The 24,158-nt window shown below is 37.0% G+C and overlaps 1 protein-coding gene across 1 annotated transcript in view; it reads left to right on the top strand.

Moving 5' to 3' along the window:
* Window positions 1–24,158, top strand: part of ADAM32 (ADAM metallopeptidase domain 32) — a 278,094-nt gene that overhangs the window by 42,556 nt on the left and 211,380 nt on the right. Inside the window, exons 10-11 of the mRNA XM_040490395.1 lie at window positions 12,698–12,779; window positions 21,482–21,618. Of these exons, the coding sequence (XP_040346329.1) occupies window positions 12,698–12,779; window positions 21,482–21,618 (219 nt within the window). The remainder of the gene's footprint in view (window positions 1–12,697; window positions 12,780–21,481; window positions 21,619–24,158) is intronic.

Here is a 24,158-nt window from a genome sequence, read left to right as displayed (position 1 = left end):
GCATCCCAGGTATATATCTCACTTGGTCATGGGGAATAATTTTTTTAATGTATTGTTGGATCCGGTTGGCTAATATCTTGTTGAGGCTCTTTGCATCCATGTTCATCAGGGAAATTGGTCTATAGTTCTCCTTTTTAGTGGAGTCTCTCTGGTTTTGGTATCAAGGTAGTGCTGGCTTCATGGAAAGAGTTTGGAAGTTTTCCTTCCATTTCTATTTTTTGGAACAGCTTCAAAAGTATAGGTGTTAATTCTTCCTTAAATGTTTGATAGAATTCCCCTGGAAAGCCAACCTGCCCTGGACTCTTGTTTTTTGGGAGATTTTTGATTACTAATTCGGTTTCCTTACTGGTTATGGGTCTGTTCAAATTTTCTATTTCTTCTGTTTCAGTTTTGGTAGTGTATATGTTTCTAGGAATTTGTACATTTCTTCCAGATTTTATTGGCATATAATTGCTCATAATATTCTCATTGTTTTTATTTTTGCTGTGTTGATTGTGATCTCTCCTCTTTCATTCTTGATTTTATTTATTTGGGTCCTTTCCTTTTTCTTTTTGATCAAACTGGCTAGGTGTTTATCAATTTTGTTAATTCTTTCAAAGAACCAGCTTCTGGCTAGGTGTTTATCAATTTTGTTAATTCTTTCAAAGAACCAGCTTTCTGCTCTAATCTTTATTATTTCTTGTCTTCTGCTGGTTTTGGGTTTTATTTGCTGTTCTTCTCCCAGCTCTTTAAGGCGTAAGGTTAGGTTGTATATCTGAGATCTTTCTTCCTTCTTTAGGAAGGCCTGGATTGCTAATACTTTGTTCTTATGACCGCCTTTGCTGCATCCCAGAGGTTTTGGATTGTGGTGCTATCATTTTCATTGGCTTCCATATACTTTTTAATTTCCTCTTTAACTTCTTGGTTAGCCCATTCATTCTTTAGTAGGATGTTCTTTACTCTCCAAGTATTTGTTACTTTTCCAAATTTTTTTCTTGTGGTTGATTTGCAGTTTCATAGCATTGTGGTCTGAAAATATGCATGGTATGGTCTCAATCTCTTTGTACTTAGGGCTGATTTGTGTCCCAGTATATGATCTATTCTGGAGAACATTCCATGTGCACTGGAGAAGATTGTATATTCTGCTGCTTTAGGATAAAATGTTCTGAATATATCTGTTAAGTCCATCTGGTTCAGTGTGTCATTCAAAGCCATTGTTTCCTTTTGGATTTTTTGATTAGATCTGTCCATTCCTGTGAGTGGGGTGTTGAAGTCCCCTAATATTATGGTATTACTATCAATGAGTTTCTTTATGTTTGTGATTAATTGATTTATATATTTGGGTTCTTCCACATTTGGTGCATAAGTGTTTACAATTGTTAGGACTTCTTGGTGGATAGGCCCCTTGATTATGATATAATGCCCTTCTGCATGTCTTGATACAGTCTTTATTGTAAAGTCTAGATTGTCTGATATAAGTATGGCTACTCCGGCTTTCTTTTGTTGACCATTAGCATGATAGATGGTTCTCCATCCCCTTAGTTTGAATCTGAAGGTGTCTTTAAGTTCAAAGTGGGTCTCTTGTAAACAGCATATAGATAGATCTTGTTTTCTTATCCATTCTGTTACCCTGTGTCTTTTGATTGGAGCATTGAGTCCATTGACGTTTAAAGTGAGTATGAAAGATAGGAATTTATTGCCATTATGTTGCTTGTAGAGTTTCTGGTGGCATTCTCTGGTCCTTTCTAGTCTTTGTTGCTTTTGGTCTTTATTTATTTTTTTCCCCCATCTTTTCTCCCTTCAGAGAGTCCCCATTAAAATTTCTTGCAGGGCTGGATTAGTGGTCACAAGCTCCTTTAAGTTTTGTTTGTGTGGGAAACTTTTTATCTCTCTTTCTGTTTTGAATGACAGCCTTGCTGGATAAAGAATTTTGGCTGCATATTTTTCTGATTCAGCACGTTGAATATATCCTGCCACTCCTTTCTGGCCTGCCAAGTTTCTGTGGATAGGTCTGCTGCAAACCTCATCTGTCTTCCCTTGTAGGTTAAGTACTTTTTTCCCCCTGATGCTTTCATGATTCTCTCCTTTCCTGAGTATAATGTGAATTTGACTGTGGTATGCTTTATTGATGGTCAGTTTCTGTTGAATCTAGTGGGGGTCTTCTGTGATTCCCGGATTTTGATGTCTGTGTCTTTCCCCATGTTGGGAAAGTTTTGGGCTAGGATTTGCTCACATAACACTTCTACCCCTATTTCTCTCTCTTCCTCTTCTGGGCTCCTATGATTCTGATGTTATTCCTTTTAATGAGTCACTGATTTCTCTAATTCTTAAATTGTGCTCTTTTGCATTAATCTCACTTTTTTTTTCTGCTTCATTATTCTCCATAAATTTGTCCTCTATATCGCTAATTCTCTGTTCTGCCTCATCCATCCTTGGTGCCATGGCATTCATTCAAGATTGAACCTCAGTTATAACATTTTCTATTTCATCCTGACTAGCTTTTACTTCTTTCATCTCCACAGAAAGGGATTCTAATCTATTTTTGATTCCAGCTAGTATTCTTATTATTGTGATTCTAAATTCTGGTTCAGACATCTTTTTTGTATCTGTGTTGGTTAGTCCTTGGCTATCGTTTCTTTCTGCTCTTCTTTTGGGGTGAATTTCTTCGTTTCATCATTTTGAAGAGAGAAAAGGAATTAATGAGGTAAAAAACTGAAAATTAACAAATATTAAAATTAAAAAATTAAAAACAAATGCACACACAAAATTGAATAAATGATGCTAGATCCTAGGTGTGTTTTGGTCTGGGTGGTTTTGGAAAGGGGCTTGATACATTAGAGAAAAAATGGGAAAGAAAAAAAAGGAAATCTTTTAAAATTTGAAAATTAAATACACTGAAGTAGACTAAAATGAAATGATGGAAGTAAAATAGAATTTGAAAAAATTTACACAAAAGTTAAAAATATAATAGAAAAAATTAAAGAAAAATAACTTTAATAAAAATGATTTTTTTCTCTTTTTGTACTCAAGAAAAAGAAAAGAAACAAAAAAGAATAAAGAGAGAAAGTTGAATAGATGGATTGGCGAACAGACTGAAATACGACTGAAATTACTTTGTTTTCCTCTAGAAGTCAAACTGTGAAGTACTTTATAGTCCATACACTTAGCAGGCGATGAGACTTGTGTTCCTGAAGAGCAAGGTTGCCCAGTTGGGCGGGGCTTAGGGTAACGGCTCCATTCTTCACTAGATGGTGCTGGGAGCCTCTTGAGGTGGATTGTTGTGGTGCTTATAGGTGCGTATGCACATGCATGGGAACGGTGACAATGGCGGCACCCAGCTACCCAGTCTCTAGTATTGGAACTCTGTTCTCCCTGATCAGCAATTACACACCTGTCCTTTGCCTTCGGCCTCTGTCCACTCCCCGCTTTTACATAGTCTCTGATGAAGTCCCAGGCAGCACCTCCCTCCTGAGTTTTGTCTCAGATGTGGCTGTGTTTCTCAACCCCTTACTTCTGAGGGACTGTGGCTTTGACCCATTCTGCCCCTCTGTGGGAGGGTCTCACTGAGTAATGGCTGGGTGTTGGCCACATCCAGGAATGTTTGTGGGACCGTGCTGCCAATCCCCAGAGACTGCGGCTGGGTGTCAGCCCACCCCAGAAAAAGTTTGCAAGATAGTGTAGCAGCAGTGTTTCAGGGATTATGAAAAATCACAACACACATTTGGCACCAGGATTCACCCTTAATGACGTTGTTCCAGCACCAGTGAATGTGGTTGTTCTCCCGGGTCCACTGGGGCATTGCCTTTGGGGGACCCACACAGCCTCTACCAGGTGTCCTCTCAGCAGTGGAACTCCTTCTCCCCGTGTGGCCTGAGAACCTCCTGGACCCCACTCTGCTCCTGGGGATTCAGCCTTCCCACCAGAGCACCGCCAGGCATTGAGCTGCAGAGTTTCAGACTCTGTGCTCTCCCTTTTTTATAGTCTTAATGGCATTTATTTTATTTAAAAATTTTTTTAATGTTTATTTATTTTTTAAACAGAGAGGGACAGAGCATGAACAGGGGAGGGTCAGAGAGAGAGGGAGACACAGAATCTGAAGCAGGCTCCGGGCTCTGAGCTGTGAGCACAGAGCCTGACGCGGGGCTTAAACTCACAGACTGTGAGATCATGACCTGAGCCAAAGTCGGACGCTCAACCCACTGAGCCACCCAGGCGCCCCTATTGTCTTAATGGAATTTAAACCTTCTCCTTTCTCCTTTCTTCCTTTCTAGTTCAGTCCCTGTGACTGTTTCCACTTCTCCATTTTCTGTCTATCTGCTTTGGCGCGGGGGGGGGGGGCTTTTCCTGTATTCTCCCCTGCCCCGTCTCCATCCTCTCTCCACATACAAAAGTGGCTCCCTACCCTCCGCAGCTTCTGTCTCCCCCAGTTCACCTCTCTGCACTGCATACCTACTGAACTCTGTGGTTCAGGTTGTGCAGATTGTTGTGTTAATCCTCAGACCACTTTTCTAGGTGTGCAGGATGGTTTAGTGTTGGTCTGGCTGTATTTCATGGATGCGAGACAAACAAAAAACTTCCATGCTGTTCTGCCATCTTGGCCTCTCTCTGGGAAACAGTTCTTAAGGACTCATCAGACTCTGTGGCTACTCACAAGGCCTAGAACAGAGGACAGAAATGCCCAGTATTCCTGTGAAAGAGGGAATTTAACACACATCTAAGGGCCTAAGGAATTAGTTTTCAAAGACAGAGGCCATAGGTGCCATTTTGTGCTTTCCTTCTTCATTACTCTGGGTTGCTGGAATCTCTCAGAAAGAGCTTGTGTCTCATTTGGTGCCAGTTTTTATGGTTGCTACCCACGGGATACCTGTTGATCACCTGGCTCTGGTGGTCACTGGGTTTACTTTCATGGATCCTATAGGACTGTAGCTAATGGAGAAATAGTTGTTGACTGGCTATACCCCACCAGGCACAGTACAGAGACAAGAAACTGAAATGCACGTCCAGTCTCTCTGTGAAAGAGGCTTATTACTTATCTTCTTAGCTCTGGCCTAAGGGCCACATAGCTATGTACACATTGAATTAAACACACATCTGGAGACTGACTGTAATCCTCTTCAGAGACTGGGGAGGCTAGCAGGCACCATCTTCATATCCTTCCTCTGTTCTTCCCAGGTCTTTGTTGTCTCCAAAGAGAGGAGCTTGTGCACATGTCTGATGCCTTAAGCCCAGAGGATACACCCCTTGTTAGCCCAGATTTGGTGGCCAGTGGAGCTTGTGTTCACAGGGTGAAGGGGTGGTTACAAATAAAGAAATGGTTCTTGATTGGCTATTACCCCAGGGTTCAGCACAGGAGTAGACCAAAATGCCAGTCTCCCAGTCTTCTCATGAAAGAGGTACATTTGCATACATTAAAGACTTCTGTCTTAGTGTCTGGCTTCTAGTCAGCCTGAATCTAGATGCTGACTGAGATGCTCCTATTTGGGACAGTGACAGATCTTGGCATACCAACTACTGGGACCTTTTAAATTTTTTTGATGTTCATTTATTTTTGAAAGAGAGAGAGAGAGAGAGTGCGAGTGGGGGAAGGGCACAGAGAGAGAGAGGGAGACACAGAATCTGAAGCAGTCTCCAGACCCTGAGGTATTAGCACAGAGCCCGACCTGGGGCTCAAACTTGTGAATCGCAAGATCATGACCTGAGCCGAAGTAGGATGCTTAACTGACTGAGCCACCCAGGTGCCCTGGAACCATTTGAAAATATTTCAAAAATAGATGTTGCTTGGAGAATCACAAAGGCTTGAGAGACTACCAGAGGTAGGACAAGATTGAATGATAATGTTTATATCCTAAACAAGGTCACTCCTTTAAGACTGAGAAAGGTAACTGATTTATTTAATGCATAGAAACTAATACAAAGTCAAGCAAATGCAAAACAGGACTATGTTGCAAATGAAAGACCAAGATTAAATTTCAGAAAAAGATCTTAATGAAATGGTTATAAGTGATTTACCTGATAAAGACCTCAAAATAATGGTCTTAAAGATGATGTTTGAGCTCAGGAATGTATGGACAAGGTGAGAATTTCAATAAAGAGACAAAATGTAAGGAAGTACAAAATAGAAATCATACCGCTAAAGATATAACTGAATGTAAAGAGACATTAGAAGCGTTCAGCAGCACATTAGATGAAGTGGAAGAAAGCATCAGTGAACTCAAAGGTCAGTGGAGCTCACCCAGTCAAAGCAGCAAATAGAAAAAAAGAAAGAAGAATAAAAGTAGCTTCTTAAAGGACTTATGGGAGAATGCCAAGCAGACCATTATTCACATTACAGGCATATCAGAAGGAGAAAAGAGTAGAAAACTTTGGTGAAGAAATAATGCCTGAAAACTTCCCTAACCTCAGGAAGGGAATAGGCATTCAGATATGGTAATTCCAGAGAGAACCAAAAAAGCCAAAGCCAAAGAGACTCACACCAAGATACATTAAAATCAAATTGTCAAAAGTTAAAGAAGAGGGAATCTTAAATGCAGCAAGAAAAAAAAATCCAAATTGTTACATACAAGGAAACCCCATAACACTATTAGCAGATTTTTCAGCAGAAACTTTCCAGGCCAGGAGGGAGTTGCATGATACATTTGAAGTACTGAAAGAAAAAGAATGTTTATTAGGAATACTGTACCTAGAAAAATTGAGGGAGACATAAAGAGTTTTCCAACAAGCAAAACCTAAAGGATATCGTAACCACTAGACCAGTCTTACAAGAAATGCTAAAGGGATATGTTTAAGCTAAAATGAGATGGGCACTAATTAGTAACAAGAAAACACATGAAAATATAAATCTCACTGGTAAAGGTAAAGTAATAGTAAAATCCAGGGACACCTGGGTGGCTCAGTTGGTTAAGCATCCAACTTTGGCTGAGGTCATGATCTCACGGTTGGTGAGTTTGAGCCCCACGTCGGACTCTGTGCTGACAGCTCAGAGCCTTGAACCTGCTTCAGATTCTGTGTCTCCTCTCTGTCTGCCCCTCCAATGCTCATGCTCTGTCTCTTTGTGTCTCTCAATAATAAATAAAAGTTAAAAAATTAAAAAAACAAAAGTAAAATCCAGATAAATCTAATGTTGTAAATGGGATGGGTTCATCACTTATAAAGATAGCAAGAAAGTTTAAAAACAAAGTAGTAAACACAACTGTAACTACAATAATTTTTTAAAGAATACACAAGGTCGAAAGATATAAATTGTGACATCATAAAAAAAACATGGGGGTAAAGGCAGTAAGAATGTAGAGTTAGAATGTGTTCAAAGTTAAGTTTAAAACATTTTTTTTAACTTTTATTTATTTTTGAGAAACAGAGAGAGACAGAGCATGAATGGGGAGGGGCAGAGAGAAAGGGAGACACAGAATCCAAAGCAGGCTTCAGGCTCCAAGCTGTCAGCATAGAGCCTGATGCAGGGCTTGAACCCACCAACTGTGAGATCGTGACCTGAGTTGAAGTCGGATACCCAACCTAATGAGCCACCCAGGCGCCCCCTAAAGTTAAATTTTTATCTCCTTAAAGTAGACTGGTACAAATATAATTTGTTTTGTGTAAGTCTCATGATAACCACAAATGTAAAACCTACAAACCTTTGTAGTATACATACAAAAGGTAACATGAAATGAATGTAAACATACCATTACAGAAAATCATCAAATTAAAAAGGAAGAGAGCAAGAGAAAGAGAAATGAACAGGGCAGTTACAAAGCAGCCATAAAACAATAAAATGGCAATAAGAATATACCTGTTGTTGGGGACTATCTATGATTGTTTAAATGTAAATAAACTAACTTCTTCAATCAAAAGACAGAGTGGCTAAATGGATAAAAAACAAGACACATTTCTGTGGTGCCTACAGTGTTCTCACTTCATATGTAAGGAGGCATACACACACTGAAAGTGAAGGAATGGAGCCAGACAAAATCAAAAAGGAAACAATGACCTTAAATAACATATTAGATCATATGGACTTGATATATACAGAATATTACTTTTAAAACCAACACAATGCACTGTATTCTCAAGCACATGTAGGACATTATCCAGGATAGATCATGTGGTAGGCCACAAAACAAGTCTTAATAAATTTAAGAAGACTTAAAGCATATCTGGTATTTTTTCTGATCACAATTGTATGAAACTGGAAATGAATACAAGAAGAAAACTGGAAAATTCACAAATGTATGGAGCTTAAACAAATGCTACTGAAAAAAGTAATGGGTCAAAAAAATCAAGAGAAAAAGCAAAAACTACCTTGAGACAGACTAATAGTTTATCCATTTTGTTTATCTTCAAAGAACCAGCTCTTTGTTTCATTGATCTTTTCTATTGATTTGTTTTAGCCTCTATTTCATTTATTTCTATTCTGATATTTATTGTTTCCTTCCTTCTGCTAATTTTGGGCTTGTTCTTTTTCTAGTTCCTTTAGATGTAAGGTTAGACTGAGATTTTTCTTGTTGTTTTGAGGTGTGCCTGTATCACCATCAGTTTTCCTCTTAGTACTGCTTTCTCTGAGTGCCATGGATTTTGGGCCAGTGTGTGTGTGTGTGTGTGTGTGTGTGTGTGTGTGTGTGTGTGTGTGTTTAAGTTTATTTATTTTGAGAGACAGAGACAGCACAAGTGGGGGAGGGGCAGAGAGAGAGGGAGACAGAGAATCCCAAACAGGCTCCACACTGAACTCACAAAACTGAGATCATGACCCGAGCTGAAACTGAGTCCCATGCTCAATTGACTGCACCACCTAGGTGCCCCTGGGACATTGTGTTTTTCATTTTCATCTGTCTCCACGTATTTTTTTTTATTTCTTTGTTGACCTATTGGTTGTTTATTAGCATGTTGTTTAGCCTCAATGTGTTTGGTTTTTCTAGTTTTTTTTCCCCCTTGTAATTGATTTCTGGTTTCATATTGTTATGGTCAGAAAAGATGCATGATATAGTTTCAGTGTTTTCAAATTTATTGAGACCTTATTTTGTGTCCTACCATGATCTATGCTAGAACATGTTCCATATACACTTGAAAAGACTATGTATTCTGCTGTTTTTTTGTATGGAATATTCTGTATATATCTGTTATGTCCATCAGGTCTAATGTGTTTATTCAAAGATACTGTTTTCCTTATTGGTTTTAGATGTGGATGATCTATCAATTGATGTAAGTGGGGTATTTAAGTCCCCTACTATTATTGCATTACTGTCAATTTCTCCCTTTATATTGGGTAATATTTTCTTTCTTCAGTCGGAGCTGAAACAGGTGTCAGTTGGAGGTCCTGGAGTATTCTGTGCTGGGGGTGCCCTTGCAAGCTGACTGAAGCTACAGTGGTGTGGGCCTGGATTGTTCTGATGGCTGGGGCTGCAGTGAGCAATGACCAGGGGCATCCTAGAGGAACAGCTGGGGTTGGCAGGGCTCACTGAGGTAATAAACTGGCCAGGGCACCTGTACCTTGCTCCCATTCACATTATCAAGCTGGAAGGGGAACTTAGGGAAGGCAAACTGTTGCATTTACTACCTCTGTTGGCCTGGAGAGAGTTCTAGCAGCTGCCCTCCAACCCCACCCCCAATCCCAGTTTGGTGGAGTTCTCTGGGCTGGATCTTATATATACTAGATGGTCTTTTAAATGCTGGCTTCTTTTCTGTGCCTCAGGGCATCCGGGAGTGGCCTGGAGGCCTGGTTGGCTATGGCTCCCAGACCCTGCTTTTATCTGCATTATTAAGGTGCAGGCAGAATATAAACCATTGCGCTTGTCCCTCCAACCTGCAGAGAGTTCCAGCAACTCCCCTGCCATTTGGTGGATTTCTAGGGCTGGCTCTTTTATGTACGAGTTGCTCTTTTAACCACAGCTTTTTTGTCTGAGCCTAGGGCAGATGAATCTGCTCCTGGTCTCTCAGTACTGTACCTCCTCATTGCCATTCACAGTGTTGGAGGTGGGGGTTCTCTTCTGTCTTGCCATTCTTTCTTGTCTTTCTATCTTTTGTTGTACAGAAGCTGCTCAGTTAGCCCTCAGTTCTTTTTCAGGAGGAATTGCTATATAAATAGGTGTAGATTTGGTGTGTCCATGGTGGAGGTGAAATCAGGATCTTCCTGTGTCGCTCTCTTGGACCAGCTCTTCCTATTGAGTTTTAAGTGTTCTTTAAGCATTCTTGTACATGTCTTTTATAATAATATATGATTTTAAAATATTTTCTGGCTGTGGGTTGTTTTTTAAGTTTCTTAACAATATATTTTAAAAAGCAGATTTTGATGAATTCATAATTAACTTACCAATTTTTAATTGTATGAATTGTGCTTTTGATGTACCTAAAAATATATTTGCCTCACCCATGGTTATAGATATCTCTACTATGTCTTTTTCTAGAAGCCTTATAGTTTTAAGTTTTTCTTATTTAGATTCATTACTCATTTTGAGTTAATTACTGTATATATTATGAGGTATGGAAGAGGCCATTTTTTTGCATATGAATAATTAATTATTCAGCACCAATCCTCAAAAAGATAGTATAGTTTCTCCATTTAATTGCTTTTGCACTTTTGTCAAAAATTATTTGACCTTACATGTATGAGTCTATTTTCGTTCTATCCTTTTGTGAGTAACACACTGCCTTGATTACTATAGCTTTATAAAAACCATTTAAATCAAGTAATATAAGTTCTTCAAAAGTGTTGTTCTTTTTAAAAATTGTTTTGGTTATTCTAGTTTTTGCCTTTCTTCATAAGTATTAGATTCAGCTTCTCAGTTGCTATGAAATATTTTGCTGGAATGTTGATTGGAACTGTATAGAATGTATCTGGTAGTTTAGGGAGAACTGACAGCTTAATAATACTAAGTCTTCCAATCAATGAACTGGGTATATCCTCCCATTTACTTAGGTTTTCTTTAATTTCTTTCATCAGTGTTCTGTACAGTTCTATCAGTATACAGATCTATCAGTATTCCATTAGTATACAGACATTTCTCACATTGTGTTAGCGTTATATCATAGTATTTCATGTCCTTAGTGCTATTTTTTATTCTTTTTTGAACACAGGTTGAAAAAATTTAATTTACCTGTTTAAAAATTTTTTATTCAAATATATTTGATTGTTATGTAACATTGTAAATATAAGGTATACAACATGTTGATAAATGCATTTATATATTATAATATGATTGCCACTAGTGGAAGGCAGCTATGCTCACCACTATACCACCAACGCTGCACAGCCCTGATTGCCACTAGTGGTAATAAGCACATCTATCATATTGTGTAATGATCATTTCTTTTTAGTGGTTGAAATAATGAAGTTCTAGGCTCTTAGCAAATTTAAATATTATAATACAACATTGTTATTTATATCTACTATACTGTGTATTCAATCTCTAGGTATTATTGATGACTCATTGCATGTCATTAGCACTACTGTAAATGTTTCATTTTACTTTAGTTTCAAATATTTTATTGCTAGGTTATAAAAATCAGTTTGACTTTTATACATTGACTTTGAAACATGAAAACTTATTGAATACACTTATTTCAACTATTTTGTATACTGTGGGATTTCCTAAGTAGACAGTCACATCATCTATAAACAGAGAAAACTGTATTTCTTCTTTTCCAATCCATATACCTTTTATTTTATTTTCTTGCCTTATTGAACAGGCTAGGACTTCTAGTATGATGCTGAATACTGGTGGTGAGAGCAAACCTCTTTGCCTTTTCACAATCTATTGGTAGCACTATCTTGGATTAAGAAAGAGTATAAACCATACTTAAGACATTGGGGAAAATAAGCCAAAGTTGCATGTTAAGTGTAAATACTTGTACACAAGTGCTGGAATGATTAGGTATGAAAATATCAGAGATAACAGAACAGAGGCAGCAGTAGGGAGAAAGTGCAATGTGAAGTGAAGGAAAAGCAGTTGAAACTGAGGGAAGTTTCAAACTGATGACTGAAACAAGTTTCTTTATATACATCTTGGAATGTTTTTTTCCTGGTGGGAGCTATAAAGATGACAGAATATATTTGAAGCATCTATACCTTAAGTGGTTGAGAGTATGGTTGTAGATTCAGATTGCCTAAATTCATATCCTTTAGTAGCACTTATTAATGGTGCTACCTTGAGAAAGTTACTTATACTTCTCATCTGATGTTTGATTTGTTCAATAGAGGTGAAAATAATATTTATTTCACTGGCTTGACTTGAGAATTAAATGGAATAATTTATGAAAAACCTCTGGGAATAGTGCTATTATAGGACAGTTTATATGGGCCTTCACTCAAAGCAGAAATAATAATGTTAAGTTCTAGAACAATAAAGTCATTCCAATGAGAAACTGGTAAGCTTTTCTATATGAGAATGAAAATGTTTAATCCATATTAGTGTTCAACTATTAAAACTTTTTCATTGTCACTCAGCAAAATGCTTTTGATCAAAATTGTTTTATCAAAAGCAATCCTAACCAAATGTGATGAGAACAGTAAAGCCATTAAAAACTTGGATCCACTGAACGTATTTTAGAAATATAACATGCTTAATCTCATAAGAATGTCTTCCAAATTTGAAACAATAAGGATGTATGGAGAGATTGTACCTCAGTTTGCTTCAGACTAGAATTTTATGGACTACAGGCAAATTATTAGCAGGAAATCTCACTTCTGAATTATTTGTCAAAATTAATTATAAATGTACACTTATTTATTTAGCTATAGAAATTATCCAGATTATGTGGGGGCAGCAGTTCCTGGAAAGATGTGTGTTACCCATTTTTCAGCTGGAATTGCTATGGTATGTAATTATTTTATCTTACTATTTAAAAAATATTTATACATTTAAAAATCATTCAGGGTGCCTGGGTGGCTCAGTTGGTTGAGCATCCGACTTCAGTTCAGATCATGGTCTCGTGGTTTGTGAGTTTGAACCCTGTATCCAGCTCTGTGGTGATAGCTCAGAGTCTAGAGCCTGCTTCAGACTCTGTGTCTCCCTCTTTCTCTTTGCCTCTCCCCCACATGCACTCTATCTCTCTCTCAAAATAGACATTAAAAATAGCATTCAACATTATAGCAAAGATTTTATACAGTTTAGTTTTATATTTGCATTTAGAGATTACACTTACTTTCTATTACTGTTAAAAGTTTGAAGTGTGTAGATGAAAGAGTATTTTGTAGAATAACATCTTGTTGCAATTATTTTGGAAGTTGAAGTAGAATAGAAATATCATCAATACACATGCATTCCTTGTTGTATAGAATAGTGCCTCATGAGAAATTACCTTTAAAAAACTTTTATAACCCAAATAGATTTTTGCTTATAGACAGAAAATTAGACAAATAGTCTTCCTAATAAAATAGCTTCAAAACAAAAGCAAATGAGGGGTACCTGAGTGGCTCAGTTGGTTAATTAAGTGTCCACCTCTTGATTTCAGCTCAGGTCATGATCTCATGGTTCATGAGTGAGCCCCGTGTCAGGCTTGGTGCTGACAGTGTGGATGGAGCCTGTTTGGGATTCTCTCTCTCCCTCTCTCTCTGCTCCTTCCCACTCTCGCTCTTTCTGTCTTTCAAAATGAATAAACTTAAAAAAAAAAAAAAGAATCTACCTTGTCTTAAAAAAATGAAAACAAATGATTAAACAAAAAGTATGATAAAAATTCTTTAAAATGTTTCAAACCTCCAAAAGTGTAAAAGAAATTTTTATGTCTATTTTAAATATTTATAGTTTTTGTAAATATTTTATATATAGAAAAATAAATTATTGATACAATTAGATGCGTTGTTGAAAGGTGAAGTAGTTTGTTGAGCAATTTTCCCATCCTATTCATTTTTTTATAAAACAAATTTAAGTACTAAAAATTTTTTTAAGTTTATTTATTTTGAGACAGAGCATAAGAAGTGGGGAGAAGCAGAGAGAGAGACAGATATACACACAAAGCTCCAGGCTCTGCACTGTCAGCACAGAGCCCAACACAAGGCTTGAACCCATGAACTGTGAGATCATGACCTGAGCTGAAGTCAGACAGTTAACTGACTGAGCCACCCAGGTGCCCCTAAATTTATTATTTAAAGTAAATATGCTCTTACCCTTATTTTCATTTATAAACTTCAGGCAATGTTGGTAATATTATCTTTGATATATTTAGTCCACTCTCTTTGTCATGTATATATTCTTACATATTCATTATTTTAACAGTATATGTTTATTAAAATGTATTACTACATGCTATATTTATACATATATAGTATATATATTTGTAAATATATTTGTATATAGCACATATATATTTATGTATAATATATGTTTGGGCATTTATAATATATAGTGTATATATATTTATAAATATATTTATATATTATATATAGTATATATGGTATATATTTATATATAGCATATAAAATACAGAACATACTTGTATATAGTATGCATATATTTATTATATATTTATATATAGTATATAATTTGTTATATAAGATAAGATATATTATTAATGTATGTTACTATGTAATATACCATATATTATAAAAATATATAAAAATATTTTAATAATTATACATCATTACACATTATATGCATATATATGCTTTATAGTTATACATATGTAATATACACATAATACATATTATTACATGACATTTTAGTAATATTTGTTTCTATTATTCATCTTATTATTTATATTATATTGACTTACCTTAGACAATGTCCATTGATTACTTGCTATGATAAATAAGAGATTAAAATAGTTCAACACTTCTTATGTCCATTGTCAAGATTTATAAAATTTATAATTTATTCTATAAAATTTTTATACTTTGTATACAGGTTAATTTAAAGATTAAATTAATAAATAGTATAATATTGTGAAAATATAAATTATTACATCTTAGATAAATAAATAAATATATTGTTATGCTAGTAAAGCTTTAAGAAAACCTTTTAGGCATTAGGGTCTAATGGAGATGCTTAATTTTTTTCCTCACTTCTTTACCTTCTATGGGTGAAACCAACTGCCATAGAAAATTGAATCTCATCTTCCTTTTCCTAGAATCCTTTCCTATTTTTTTCTAATAACTGCTGAGTTTTTGTTTGTTTGCCTGCTTTTAGTTTCCAGTTTATTTTATTTTTTAATGTATTGTTATTTTTTATTTGAATTGGGTATGATACATTGAGTTCAAGGTAAAGGAAAGTTTATGTCTTCAGATGACTGAGTATGGGCTAGTTCAGAATTCATTTGTAGATCTGATTTTTGCTTCAATGTCACTTCCTTTCTCTGGCTGCATAGGACCTATATGCTAAGTGTATTAGGGGTTAAATTATTTAAAAAATTATTCTTTGCATTCCTTTAATTATAAGTAATCATTTTCTTTTGTTTTTGACTAGATCCTTTGCCCAGTGTTCTGGGTTCAGGACTTTTTAGGCAGGAGGACCCTCCTCCAAGAAACTGATTGCTTGCTCCCACCCATAGAGAACTCTCAGCTATGACTGCCCATCTCTCACCTGTAGCTTTTCTGTTTGCTTTTGGGGCAGTGGAGACATGAGATAAGTGTGGTCTATCTGGTCTAGATTTATCTTTATTTTTTTTTGGAAAGCTAGGAGGAATATTTTAGAACTCCTTTATATTCAATGTAAAGATGCAGGATGAGAATATAAGAATCTAAAATATTTTTATCTTTTCATGTAGGTCTTTTAAAAAATTTTTATTTCTATGTAGTTAACATACAGTGTTATATTCATTTCAGGTATACTGTTACTCAGTGCTCATCAAGATAAGTGTACTGTTAATCACCTTCACTTGTTTCATCCATTCCCCCACCTACTTCCCCTCTGGTAACCATCAGTTTGTTCTTTATAGTTAAAAGTTTGGTTTTAGGTTTGCTTCTTTTCCTCTCTAATTTGCTTTGTTTCTTAAATTCCCCGCATGAGTGAAATCACATAGTATTTGTCTTTCTCTAATTTATTTTACTTAGCATTATACTCTCTAGATCCATCCATGTTGTTCCAAATAGTATGATTTCATTCTTTTTTAAAAGTTTTTAAATTCCAGTTAGTTAACAATACAGTATAGTATTAGCTTTGGGTGTACAATTTAATGATTCAATATTTTCATACAACATGTGGTGTTCATCATAAGTACACTCCTTAATCCCCTTATTTAGCTCATCTGCTACCCACCTCCCCTCTGAAAACCATCAGTTTGTTCTCTATATTTAAGAGTCTGTTTCTTGGTTTGCCTCTCTCTCTCTCTCTCTTTCTCTCTCTCTCTCTCATTCATTCCCCTATGCTCTTTTGTTTCTTTTACTTATGAATTTTTTTCCTTTTGTAATTTTCTTCTAATTATTATCTTTTCTTTTTTACTTAAATCCCTTTAACATATCTTGGGAGGTCAGTTTAGTGGTGATGAATTCCTTTAACTTTTGTTTGTCTGAGAAACTCTCCCTCTTTGAATTCTGAATGATAACCTTGTCAGGGAGAGTATTATTGTTTGTAGTTTTCTCCTTTTAGCACTTTGAATATATCATGCAACTCCCTTCTGGCCTCTAAAGTTTCTGCTGAAAAATCAGCTGATAGCATTATGGAGTTTTTTTTGTATGTAAGTAGTTGTTTTCCTCTTGGTACTTTCAAGATTCTGTCTCTATCTTTGTCATTTTAATTATTTAATTACTATGTGTTGTGGTGTGTACTTCCTATGGTTTATTTTATTTGTGGCTGTCTATGCTGTCTGGATATAGATGTCTGTCTCTTTCCCAAGGTTAGTGAAGTTTTCAGGTATTATTTCTTCAAATAATTTTCTGGTCTTTTCTCTCTCATTTTTCCTTTTGGGATCCCTGTAATGAGAGTATTAGTATGCTTGATGTTGTACCAGACATCTCTTAACATATCTTCATTGTTTTTTATTTTTTTACTTTTTTGCTGTTCAGCTTGGGTATTTTCCATTACCCTGTCTTCCCAGTCATTAATTCATCTTCTGCATTTTCTGATCTGCTGTTCATTCTCTCTGATGTATTTTTCATTTCAGTTATTCTATTCTTCAAGTCTGATTGTTTTTTAAAAATTATTTTCTATCTCTTTGTTGAAGTTCTCACTGAGTTCATCATCTCTTCTTTCTAGTCTAGTAAGTCTGTTTTTGACCATTACTTTGAACTCTTTATCAGATTGGTTGCTTATCTCTGATTTGTTTAGCTCTTTTTCTGAGGTTTTGTCTTATTCTTCAGTTTGGAGTGTATTCCTCTGTTGCCTCATTTTCTTTGTCTTTCTGTGTTTGTTTCTATGATTTAGGTAGAACAGCTACTTCTCTTAGACTTGAAGAAATGGCCTTTTGTAGGAACATCGCTTATGTGGACTGCATGTGCCTGGTGGCTTTGGTTGGCTTGCTGGATCTGTAATGAGTGTGGGCTGGAAGTAGGGCATTCCACACTGGGGCTGCCGTGGTGGAATGGATGGAGCTTCAGTGGGCACTGGCCAGGGGATTCTGGGGTTCTTTGTATAGTGGCTGTTGGCCTGGAGTGCTTCAGGATGCTTTGTACATGTGTTACATTGGTGAAATGGCTGGAGCTATAGTGGGTATTGTCCAAGGATGTCCCTGTGTGTGCTACATGGGGCCACTTTGTGGGACTTTGGGGGGGGGGGGGGGCCCCGGAGGGCAGGGTCTGGTGTAGGTCAGAATCCCAGGGCTCACTGAGGCATTGGGCTGGCTAAGGTGCCCTGACCCTTCTTTTGTCTGTGCTATCAAGGTGGAGAAGGAACATAAACAATGGTACTCTCCTGCTCCTTTGGCTCTAGGGACAGTTTCACAACTCTCCTGCCATTTGATAGAATTCTAGGGCTAGTTCCTTTTATTCTAGTAGCTCTTTAAACTATGGCTTTTTTTTCTCTGTTCCATAGTATCCAGGGCTGGTGTTGGCTAGGGCCCACCAGTCTCCTTAGTGTTGGCTAAGGTGGTGGGCTGGCTAGGATGCCTGAATTTGGCTGTTATCTGTGCTATCAAGGTAACAGGATAATGTAAACAATGGTGCCAGCCCCTCTGATTCTCTACCACTTGGTGGAGGGTTAATTCCTTTATATTCTAGCTTCTCTTTTAAACTCTGGCTTTTTAAAATGAGCCCAAGGACAGATGAATCTGCTCACAGTTCCTTTGTACTATCCCCCCATACTGCAGCTCACAGCATCTGACATGGTGTTCCTGTTATTTTTGTGTCTCCATGTCTCCTGCCATTCTTTATGTAGTTCCTCTATCCTAAGTTGTTCAGAAGCTGTTCAGTCAGCCCTTAGTTCTTTTTCAGGAGGAGTTGCTGTATAGGTAGACATAGATTGGGTGTGTCTGTGGAGGAGATGAGTTCAGGGTCTTCCTAGGTTGCTATCTGGGAGTCTCCCTTGGTATATGTGCATTTGAGTAGGCGGTCTCCTCTTCCAGGTTTTACAGATTTACTTTGGCAGAGACAGTTCATTACCAGTTAGTTTAGTTTGGGTTTCTAGATATGTCCATTGGTAGTGTCCTTGGGCAGGTCAAGCTTGCTCTCAGGGTCCATTTTTGAGAGAGGCCACTGTGTGAGCTCTGAGGTTGGGGATGGAATTGCTGCTAGCTGTTAATAATTGGACGGGAGTGCTGGCTTGGTTCCCTGCCCAAGTGAGGGTGTGGGATATGCTTTGCAGTTGCCTGGCTTCACTCATTGGGCTTCCTAGGTGGTTGGGACAGGTATTTTACTCAACAGGAAATGGGCTATGATTTAGATTCCCTGCCATGGCAGGGTAGCAGAATGTGTCCCAAGGCTTGTATGACCCATTGTTTGGGAACCCAAAACAGGCAGTACTGTACACTGAATTCCTTGGCCAGATGGGACAGTTGTTTTGTGGTAAAGGTGGGGAAAGCCATGGGCTGTGTTTTCTGTTCAAGTGCCACTGTAAGTCCGTTGTTGTATGGCTATACAGTTTCCCATGTACACTGGTTAGGTTCCCTGGTCTAGGCTGGCTGAAGTCTGTATTTAACAATGGGCATGATTAAAAATTAGTCTCCTTGCAAAGGTGGAATGGGACAATCAGCTGGCTTGATTCAAGCTGACCTGTACCCCAAGTTCCATGGTCAAATGGTATCACTGGCTTTGCTCTGTGGATAATCACCTGTGCCTGCAGTTCTCTTTGTTCAAGTGATACTGGGCTACATAGCTTTCAGGTGTACCAGCTAGGCTTTCTGTTCAGGTAGGGCAAGGAGATTCAATATTCAGCATTGAATATTCCACCCCTGTCTGGGTGGAACTGACTCCAAGCCCAGGAAGGCTTTTTGTGTCTTAATTTAAGTTGACATGTGCCCCAAGTTCCCTGGCTGAAAGGTGCCATTGGTTTTGCTCTGTGGACAATCAGCCATGCTTACCATACTCTCCACTTGCACATTGCTAGGCTATATAACTTCCAGTTGTTATGACCTGGCTTCTGGTCAGGTGGGGCAAGAAGCTACACTTGGCATTGGGTAGGGTTATGACTCAGCCTCCTTGCCTGGGTGGGGGTGTGAGGTAGACAGGCTCCAGCAGTGGCAAGGCTTTTTGATGACCTGAATAAGGAAGACTCGCTGTTCATTGCATTCCCTGGTCGGACTGCATCACTATCTTAGCTCCACAGATGGGCAAAACTGCTGGTTGAGGCTACTTCTTGGGTGCTGTGGGTAGGAATGTGGTCTTAAGATCTGAATGCTAGTTGTTGCAAGCCCCTCCACCCTTCTCTGTCACAGATTTCCCATGATTGAGTCACGTAGCATCCTTTGTGCTCCTTGTCAGGGAAGACTAGACTGGGGACTCCCAAGAAGTCACCTAAATTGCTGGGGAAGCTAGATGTCTACCCTGGGCTTTCGTTTCCCACTTGAGGTACTGTAGACTCTGGGGAAACCTCTGGCACTGCACCAGCCTTGGGAAGAGGCAAGGTAGTCAGTGTGTAGCTGCTCTTACCCTTCTAATGTGGTCTGTCTTGGTTTTTGCAGTTCAGGGAGTGCTTCAGGCTCACCTCCATGTTCTAGGATCTTCTTGGTGGATTCTTGTCCAGGAATAGTTGTTAGTTGTTCTTGTGAGGGGTAGTAAAATTGAGAATGACCTATCACACCATCTTGATAACATCACTAATGTTGTGATTTAATTCTTAACATGGACCTGAAGGCAATGAGGTTTGGTGAGACAAATGTCCTAGGCATTATCATCAAAACTGTGTTTGTTTTTTTAAAGAATTTTTTTTAACGTTTTATTTATTTTTGAGACAGAGAGAGACAGAGCATGAACGGGGGAGGGTCAGAGAGAGAGGGAGACACAGGATCTGAAACAGGCTCCAGGCTCTGAGCAGTCAGCACAGAGCCTGACCCCGGGCTCAAATTCACGGACCGCGAGATCGTGACCTGAGCCGAAGTTGGACGCTTAACCAACTGAGCCACCCAGGCGCCCCTGTTTGTTTGTTTGTTTTAATTTGGGGGCTCTCTCATATTGTTTAGAGGGAGGCTTCCTATCCTGGAAAGTGAAATCCAAGTATATTTGTCCATGTCATCCAATTGTTCCCTTCCCAAGTTTCAGATTCTAGCTTCTTCCCCATCAAGCCTGGTAGATTTGAGAATTAAATTAATTCTGCAGCCTTTCAGCCCTTATCCTTAGGCTTTACATATGGTGTTACTCAGCCATGTCAATCCAACAACTACAGGATATGAAGAGTTACTACAGTGGTGGTACAGGAGCTTACTGATTGCCTATTTGCATTCTCTGTTGCTCGTTCACAGCTTTCTCTTTATATTTTTCATAGTGTGCATCCTCTAGTGCTGTCAAAAATCCAGTTGAACCCAAAGTTTTTACTAGAGCTTGTCATTATAGCAATGAAGTGCCCTGATCTTCCTCACAACTTGTCCTCACCCATACCTTATCCTATGCCATATTTGGTAATAACTGGACAAATTATAATGTTATTGCATATCATGAATTATCAGTGTCACATTTCTCTTTGGCAAGGAAGTTATCCCTGTGCTTTGTTAAATATGTGAGCAGCATAATCCAGGAATGCTATCTTGAGAGTCTTTCTGTGGTTTCACCTGATATGAGTTACTGAGTCATGGAGAATCCTGACAGGAAGCTGATAGCACACTTAAATTGAGTAATTTGGTTACATGGCCACTTTGTGAGCTGGGAAGCAGAATAAATACAAGAGCTGTCATAAGAAATTAGCTAAATTGAAGATCATGACCCATATAGCCAAAAATATAATGAAAAACAGCCCTTTTATATAGTTATGGTAGCTACTTAAGAATTATATTAGGTATTCAATTGTTAAATCATGATAAAGCTTGGCATAGTCTCAGTTTGCTTATATCTCAGTAAAATTTCATAAGAAGAACTTAAGCTTCTCACCTGTTCAAGGAACTGTATTTTCTATTCTTAAGTATTTGATAAAATAATAAGTATATTCAAAATTAGAAAATTATTACTTTTTATCACCTTTCAGTGACTTGTCTTTCATTTGAATGTTTGTTTTTGTTAATGTAGTACCCCAAGGAGGTAACTCTGGAGGCATTTTCCATTATTGTTACACAGATGCTCGGACTGAGTCTGGGAATATCATATGATGACACAAAGAAATGTCATTGTACAGGAGCTATCTGTATAATGAATCCAGAAGCTATGTAAGTTTATTTAAAAGTAAGATTATGTTTATTTTATTTTAAATATTTCAAGTACAAAAATTTAGTGTTTACTTATAGCACAAATTAGCCATAAATGGACCAAGTACTATAAAATATAAACATGAAATTTTAAGTGTAAGAGAGTTGGAAGGAGGTGTACCATTAAGAATAGTCAAGGATAACAAATTCAATTGGAAAGAAAAATTAGCAAGGGAGTGATATTTAGACTATGTATTTTATGAAATGACATGTTTAAAAATATGTCAGAATAGGGTGGCAGAATGGATAAAAAACTAAGACCCATCTGTATGCTGCCTACAACAGTCTCAGACAGAAAAGCACACAGACTGAAAGTGAAGGTTTGGAGAGAGCTTTTACATGCAAATGGAAACAAATAAAATCTGGGGTAGCAATAGCTATATCAGACAAAATAGACTTTAAAACAAAGACTGTAATAAGAGACAAAGAAGGAAATTACATAATGGCAAAAATATCTATCCATTAAGAGGACATAACAGTTGTAAATATCTATGCACCTAACATAGAAGCACCTAAATAGTTAAAGCAAATATTAACAAACATACAGAGAGAAATTGACAGTAATATAATAAAATCAATAAAGAAACAGTGTTTTTTTGTTTGTATTTTAAAAATTATTTTATTTGTAGTTTACATATAATTTTATATTAGTTTCGCATATACAACTTAGTTTTTTGACAAGTTAATATATTGTGCTGTGCTCGACACAAGTGTCTATTCTGTTTCATTGATCTAGGTGTCTGTTTTTGTGCCAGTGCCATACTCTTTTGATCACTACAGGTTTGTAATATAACTTGAAGTCTGGAATTGATATACCTCCTGTTTTGATTTTCTTTATCAAGATTGTTTTGGCTATTTGGGGTCTTTCAGGATTCCATACAAATTTTAGGATTGTTTGTTCTAGCTCAGTGAAAAATACTGTTGGTATTTTGACAGGGATTGCATTAAATGTGTAGATTTCTTTAGGTACTATAGACATTTAAAAAATATTTGTTCTTTCAATCCATGAGCATGGAATGTGTTTCTATTTCTTTGTGTTGTCTTCAATTTCTTAACAGTGTTTTATAGTTTTCACAGTACAGGTCTTTTACCTCTTTGGTTAAGTTTATTCCTGAGTATTATAATGTTTTTGATGCAGTTATAAATGAGATTGTTATCTTAATTTCTATTTCTCCTACTTTATTGTTAGTGTATAGAAATGCTAATGAGTTATGTATATTAATTTTCTATGCTGCAAATTTATTGAATTCATTTATTTAGTTTTCTTAGTTTTTTGATATAGCTTTAAGGGTTTTATATGTATAGTATTATGCCATCTGCTTATAGTAATAGTTTAAGTTCTTTCCCAATTTGATGCCTCTAATTTCTTTTTTTGGGTCTGTTTTCTATGGCTAGAATTTCCAGTACTATGTTGAATAAAAGTGGTAAGAGTCGACATTTTTTGTCTTGTTCCTGATTTTAGAGGAAAAGGTCTCAGTTTTTTTTCCATTGAGTAAGTTGTGGTATTTTCATATATGGCCTAATATATTGAGGTATGTTCCATCAAAACTCACTTTGTTGAGAGTTTTTATCAAGAATGGACATTGAATTTTGTCAAATGCTTTTTCTACATTTATTGAGATGATCAATTTTTATCCTTTGTCACATAGATTGACTTGCAAATATTGAACCATCCTTGTATCTCCGGAATAAATCTCGGTTGTCATAAATGGTCCTTTTAATGTGTTGTTCAACGTGGCTTGCTAATACTAATTTTTTTGAAGATTTTTGTATGTATGTTTATCAGAGATATTGGCCTTTAGTTTTCTTTTTTGTAGTGTCTTTGTCTGGTGTTGGTCTCAGAGTAATGCTGGCTTTATAGAATATATTTGGAGGCTTTTCTTTTTTTTGGAATTAGGTATTAATTCCAAATTAATTCTTCCTTCAATGCTTGATAGAATTCACCTGTGAAGCCATCTGGTCCTGGACTTTTATTTTTTGGTAGTTTTTTGATACTGATTAAATTTTGTTGCTAGTAATTTGTTCAGATTTTTTATTTCTTCTGGATTCAGTTTTGGAAGACTATATGCTTCCATTTCTTCTTTGTTATTGAATCCATTGGCATATAATTTTTTACAGTATTCTCTTATAATTTTTTGTACTTTTGTGGTATCAGTTGTTACTTCTTTTCTCATTTCTGATTTTCTCTTGTGTGTTTTTTATTTCAGTTATTATATTCTTCAGGTCTTCTTTTTATTTTATTTTTCTATTATTTTTTAATGTTTGTTTTTGAGAGAGAGTGCATACACACGAGTGGGGGAGGGGCAGAGATAGGGAGACAGAGGATCAGAAGTGGGCTGTATGCTGACAGGAGAGAGCTTGATGTGGGGTTCAAGCTCATGAACTGTGATATCATGACCTGAGCCGAAGATGGATACTTAGCCAACTGAGCCACCCAAGAACCCCTGATTGATTCTTTTTTAATATTTTGTATGTCTTTATTGAAAGTCTCACTGAGTTCT

The sequence above is a fragment of the Herpailurus yagouaroundi genome, unplaced genomic scaffold (genome assembly GCF_014898765.1).
Source record: "Herpailurus yagouaroundi ecotype Mexico unplaced genomic scaffold, PumYag 28, whole genome shotgun sequence".
In the NCBI taxonomy this organism is placed as follows: Eukaryota; Metazoa; Chordata; class Mammalia; order Carnivora; family Felidae; genus Herpailurus; species Herpailurus yagouaroundi.
This window is presented reverse-complemented; position numbering and strand designations above follow the sequence as displayed.